We start from the raw sequence: 6,207 nt of genomic DNA, 5'->3' as shown, positions 1-6,207 counted from the left end.
TGATTTATTTATTTAGAGACAGAGAGAGCACGAGCAAGAGAGAGACACACACAGAGAGAGAGGGAGAATGCCGAGCAGGCTCTGTGAATGGTCAGCGTAGAGTCTGACATGGGGCTTGAACCTAGGAAACTGTGAGACCATGACCTGAGCCGAAAACAAGAGTCAGACGCTCAACCGACTGAGTCACCCAGGTGCTCCACATTCTCAACTCTTGTAATGTTTCCTCCGGAATTTACAAATTTACCTAAATGACATGCTTATGCTAGTATTATATACCTTTTAGTCTTTGTTTATTCACTTCCTGCTACGGAAGATAAGAATTTAGATTTCTTTTTGTATTTCTGCCCCCCCTTCCGTGCCATAAACTTCCTCTCCCACCTTTTCCCCATATAGTTAAATAACAAAGTTTTGTTAAATTAATGCTCGATGTCTGTGATAGCATGGCTAAATAGTATTGATAGATGAACCTTGCTTACACTTCTTTTCTGGTTAAACTTTTTTTCCCTTGGAGTCCATAATTGCCCCATTTAAATTTTTTAAAAATTTCCTGTGAATCTATGATTAATTCGTCCGCTCATCCTCTGACAGAAGAGAACTTCCTCTTAGTTCCAACACATCAGCTCATCTATAAATTTCATTTTTCTTGGCACTTTCTGTTCTAAAGTTTGTCTTACGCCTCTAATCAAGAGTAGGCATTCTGCATAACCATCATCCTGGAATTTCCCTTCATCAGCACACTGGGAATGACCTTTATCTTTTTCCTGTACTAAATGCTTTGCTTTCGGGATTTGGTGTTTTCCATTTTCCTAGGTTTACTTTGTCATTTTTTTTTAACGTTTATTTACTTTTGAGACAGAGAGAGACAGAGCATGAACAGGGGAGCGGCAGAGAGAGAGGGAGACACAGAATCTGAAACAGGCTCCAGGCTCTGAGCGGTCAGCACAGAGCCTGATGCGGGGCTCGAACTCACGGACCGTGAGATCATGACCTGAGCCGAAGTCGGATACTTTTTTTAAATTTTTTTTTTTTTAATTTTTTTTTTCTAACGTTTATTTATTTTTGAGACAGAGAGACAGAGCATGAACGGGGGAGGGTCAGAGAGAGGGAGACGCAGAATCTGAAACAGGCTTCAGGCTCTGAGCTGTCAGCATAGAGCCCGACGCGGGGCTCGAACTCCCAGACTGCGAGATCATGACCTGAGCCGAAGTCGGCCGCTTAACCGACTGAGCCACCCAGGCGCCCCTAGATACTTAACCGACCAAGCCACCCAAGCTCCCCTGTCATTTTTGACAAAGTATGCATGGGAGGAGAACTGGTTTGGGTTCCAAGAGGAAGTATATGGCTGATGCAAAAGAGGCAATTTAAGACAGTTTAAAGAAGCACGGGCAGGGTTAAAAAACACCAATAAGGGGCATGATGTACCTTGGGGCGAGCAACAGCAGAAAGCCTAAAAGGGCAAGAGGAGAGGGTATTCTCAGAAAGGCCACAGCTGTAGGAGAGGGTCACCCTCACAAGACTCTCGCTGTCATTTAGGGTGTGTTGGCTCAGCCAGCAGGGAGGGAGTAGAGAAAATTATTCAACCTCCCTCCACCGCTGCCCTCCGATTTCCCTCAGAATGCCTCCCATTGGCTGAAGCCAGCCTGCCCTCGAGTTGCACTGATGCCTTACGCTGCACCTGGGGGGCACACAGCAGGGCTAAGAGTAAAGTGGACGTGGAAAGGCCAACAGAGCACAGCCAGCACTGGAGGTAAAAGTTTGAAATCTAGTGTATCTGAGAGTCTCTCTGTTCAAAACTGCCTCTAGAGTAACACTTTGGCTGGTATGGAATTCTGGGTTGGCAACTCTTTTGTCTCAGAATTTTGGAGCCAATGTTCCATTGTCTCCTGGCTTCCAGAATTGCTGTCGAGAACTCTGTGCTATTCTGATTCCTGATGCTTTTTATGTGACTTGTGTTTTTCCTTCCTGGAAGCTTAAGATCCTGTCTTTTTCCCCAGTGTTCTGCTATGTGATGAGGGGTGAGTTCCTATCATTATACAACAGGGCCCCAAAGTAGGCCCAGGCCAGGTATACTTGTTCTGTCCTTCCTCGGCCCTGAAAATGTAAGAAATATGGATACAGGTGCCCACTCTCCTACATCATTACAGAGGTGCAGCGCAACGGCTCATGTGTGATGTTTGGCCATTATTATGCATCTGTGGACAATGCAGCAAGATTGCAATGGTGGTGAGTTAGGCTGGGATTCAGACACTGCTAATACAGACAGCTCTGTCTCCTCTCCTGGAATCTGTGCTGGTTGATAGTAATGGGCAGTTATATTGTGAAACTAGGGGCGAGGAGGGAAGAGGGAGACGTTCAGTAGAAGGAAGGGGCACAAATTGTTTTGAAGAAAGTGGTAGGTTAGTATGGCATGAACAATGGGCCCACCAGGGTCCTCGGGTCTCTGGTGATGGGCCTGAGCCCCCAGGTTAGAGGGAGAGGTTCAAAAGCCAGCCAAGCTGTCTTTAACAAAGACTATGAGACTGCACACAAGTAATCTGGGGCCTAAGTGACAATGTGTGACCCATAGGTAGGGAGAAGCCACTCTGTCTTTGCAAGGGATTGCCTGGGATCCGGAGAAGTCTTGGTGCTGTGAGTATCAAGAAGTTGACAAGGACACCAGCCTTCTCACAGTGGGCTCCATTAGCTGTGGAAAACTGACGCTCTTCCAAGAGTGTCAGGCTGTGAAAATTGACACATAGGAACTGGAAGAGGAGAGGAGGGTCATGTAGCTCAACCCCAGGGCTCAAAGAGTTGGCTTGTGCAGCAGACATATGTATTCAAGGCTGAACACTCAATCCACTGCAAGGCAGGGGAGGCTTTCAAATGTCACAAATTCTCTACACTAAGAAAAAAGTTTGAGGGCTGGTTGAAGAGAGTTGATTGGAAGGACTATGAGTTTATTTGAGACCCTTAGTTCATTTATTTACACGTGACAAATAGAACAGAGCTAGCAGTAAAGTGGGGGAACATAATTATCCAACTTTTTAAAAAAATTTTTTTAATGTTTTATTTATTTTTGAGACAGACAGAGAGAGACAGAGCATGAGCAGGGGAGGGGCAGGGAGAGAGGGAGACACAGAATTCGAAGCAGGCTCCAGGCTCTGAGCTGTCAGCACAGAGCCTGACGCGGGGCTCAAACTCACAAATCGCGAGATCATGACCTGAGCTGAAGTCGGACACTTAACCAAGTGAGCCACCCAGGCGCCCCATTATCCAACTTTCTTAATGAAAGTCATTTCATGAATAGTACCCTATTCAGGTAAAGTGACTGACCAGTCGATTAGAAGCTGGTTTAGTTCTGAGGCACCTGGGTGGCTCAGTCGGTTAAGCGTCCGACTTCGGCTCGGGTCATGATCCCACGGTCCGTGAGTTCGAGCCCCGCGTTGGGCTCTGTGCTGACAGCTCAGAGCCTGGAGCCTGTTTTGGATTCTGTGTCTCCCTCTCTCTCTGACCCACCCCCATTCATGCTCTGTCTCTCTCTGTCTCAAAAATAAATAAACGTTAAAAAATAAATAAAGAAGCTGGTTTAGTTCAACATATGACTCAAGAGTTGACCTCTTAACAAGATGATGATACACTAATGAAAATTTCCAATAGCAGTAGTCCCAAAATATTCACCATACCACCTTTCTGGTAGTATTCTGGGCATTTTGTCACAGTGGTTACTATAATATAACAGTTTTAAAAAGCTTCTGTTTAGTCCTCTTATTTCTAAGAGTTGGGTTTTCAAAATACTCAGATATAAAGACCAAGGAGAGAAACCATCTGGAAGTCAAGCATGATATGTGGTGTTAGGTTTCTCCAATTCATCCCAGTTTTTTGAAATCCACAGATACAAGGTGACCAAACTTGGTTCAGTAGCCACTGAGACAGATAGGAGGCTCTTCTCTCTGGCGGTAACTAATGTGAATCACTTTTATGATAAAATAACACAATCATATTATGGAATAAAGGGAACTGTTTTGTAAGAATTGTCAAGGTAAAATTCAAGACTTCAAAAACAAAATCTGTACTTGGGAAGAGAAGAAATTTGCTTTAGCCATATCCTCAGACCCTGGGATATGCATTCACTTTCCTCTAATAATAATAATAATAATAATAATAATAATAATAATAGCAAATACTTGATGTATCTGTTAAGATAGATAGATTATGGGGTGCCTGGGTGGCTCAGTCGGTTAAGCGTCCGACTTCAGCTCAGGTCACGATCTCACAGTTTGTGGGTTTGAGCCCCACGTCAGGCTCTGTGCTGACAGCTCACAGCCTGGAGCCTGCCTCAGATTCTGTCTCCTTCTCTCTCTGTTCCTCCCCTGCTCATGCTCTGTCTCTCTCTCAAAAATAAATAAGGATTAAAAAAAAAAAAAAAAGATAGGTAGGTTATGCCATGGTAAACAAACAAAATTCAGTGGTTTGACAGAAAGAAGACTCATTTCTTGCTCATGCTACCTACCTTCCTTTGTGTGTTGACAGAGGGCTCTTGCTTATTAGCCCCTCTGGAATTCAGGACTGAATGTTTACCTCCTCAGATTCATACGTTGAGATCCCAATGTGATGGTATTAGGAAGTGAGGCTTTTGGGAGGTGATTAGGTCACGAGGATGGAGCCCTCATAAATGGGATCAGTGCCCTTACAAAAGAGATCCCAGAGGGGTGCCTGGGTGGCTCAGTTGATTAAGCGACCGACTCTGGCAGGTCATGATCTCGCAGTCCACGAGTTTGAGCCCTGCGTCAGGCTCTGTGCTGACAGCTCAGAGCCTAGAGCCTGCTTCGGATTCTGTGTCTCCCTCTCTCTCTGTCCATCCCCCACACTTGCTCTGGCTCTCTCTGTCTCTTGAAAATAAATAAAAATCTTTAAAAAATTTTGTTAAATAAATAAAAGAGATCCCAGAGAGCACTCGCAGCTTTTGCCACATGAGGATACAACAAGAAGTCACTGTCTATGAACCAGGAAGTGGGCTTTCAGCAGACATGAAATCTGTTGGTATGTTGATCTTGGACTTCCCAGTCTCCAGAACTGTGAGAAATATATTTATGTTGTTTATAAGCCACCCGATCTATGATATTCCATTATGGCATTCTGAACTGAGACAACCACCATCATGAAGGCTGATGGTTGCCATGCCAGGGGGAAAGAGAATCAGAGGAGTCTCAAAGCAGCAAATAAATGATTTGGACATGAAGTGACACATCCTTTTTGCTCAAACTCGTTGGCCACAACCAACCATAAGAGAGCCAAGAAAGAAAATCCTACCATGAGCCCGGAAGGCAGAAAGCCAGAAATATTTAGTGAAGAGAATTAATTGTCTATCACTCACTTTGTGGCAAGAGCCGTTCCAAATATATTGCAGGCACGGGGTGCCTGGGTGGCTCAGTCAGTTAGGCGTTGGACTTATGGCTCAGGTCATGATCTCAGGATTTGATCCCTGCATCAGGCTCTGAGCTGACAGCTCAGGGCCTGGAGCCTGCTTCAGATTCTGTGTCCCTCTCTCTCTCTCTCTCTCTCTGTCCCTCCCCCACTTGTGCTCTCTCTCTCGAAAATAAATAAATAAAACATTAAAAAATATATATTGCAGGCGTTAGTTAAGCCTCATAACAATTCTGCGAAATAGGTCCTATTAATATTATTATCATCCCCATTTAATAGATGAAATAACTGAGGTACAGACAGGCTAAGTAACCTGATCAAAGTCACACAGACAGTAAACGGTGAAGCTGAAGATTTAAACCTACCCATTCTGGTCCTGTGGCCTGTGAGCTTAACCACCAGACTATGTAGTCTCTCACTAGATGGGAAATTTTGAGAAGCGCTGTCATAGATGATGGAGAGCCACTAAAGGATTTTTAAGCAAGAGGGTGTGACTCAATCAGATTTGCTATTGAGAAAGGTCTCATTGAAATTGAAACTGTAGGGTTAGACTAAGGCAGGACGGCTATTTGCATAGCGAAGGGATGGAGATGAGGAGGGATTGAGCTAAGATACATTTACTACAATTAACGGGATAATCTTGAGCTTCTGTTTCATCAACTTGAGCCTCTGTTTCATCATTTCTTGAACATGATTACGGTAATACCTACCTTAATGGGTTTTTCTGAGCATTATAAAAAATAACATAAGCAAAACCTGGCACTACTATCTGGAATTACAGAGATCTACATTAAAAATCCCAGC

The 6,207-nt window shown here is 44.2% G+C and overlaps 1 protein-coding gene across 1 annotated transcript in view; it reads left to right on the top strand.

The window, feature by feature from the left end:
- The first annotated feature begins 1,942 nt into the window (after positions 1-1,942).
- SMAP2 (small ArfGAP2) overlaps positions 1,943-6,207 on the top strand; it is a 54,965-nt gene continuing 50,700 nt past the window's right edge. The window contains exon 1 of the mRNA XM_081796430.1: positions 1,943-2,015. Coding sequence (XP_081652556.1) covers positions 2,009-2,015 — 7 coding nt within the window. The 5' untranslated portion in view covers positions 1,943-2,008. The remainder of the gene's footprint in view (positions 2,016-6,207) is intronic.

Source organism: Panthera onca, chromosome C1 (assembly GCF_046562875.1).
Source record: "Panthera onca isolate mPanOnc1 chromosome C1, mPanOnc1 haplotype 2, whole genome shotgun sequence".
NCBI classification, from domain to species: domain Eukaryota; kingdom Metazoa; phylum Chordata; class Mammalia; order Carnivora; family Felidae; genus Panthera; species Panthera onca.
Note: the sequence above shows the minus strand (reverse complement) of the source record. Positions and strands in the feature narration are given on the sequence as shown.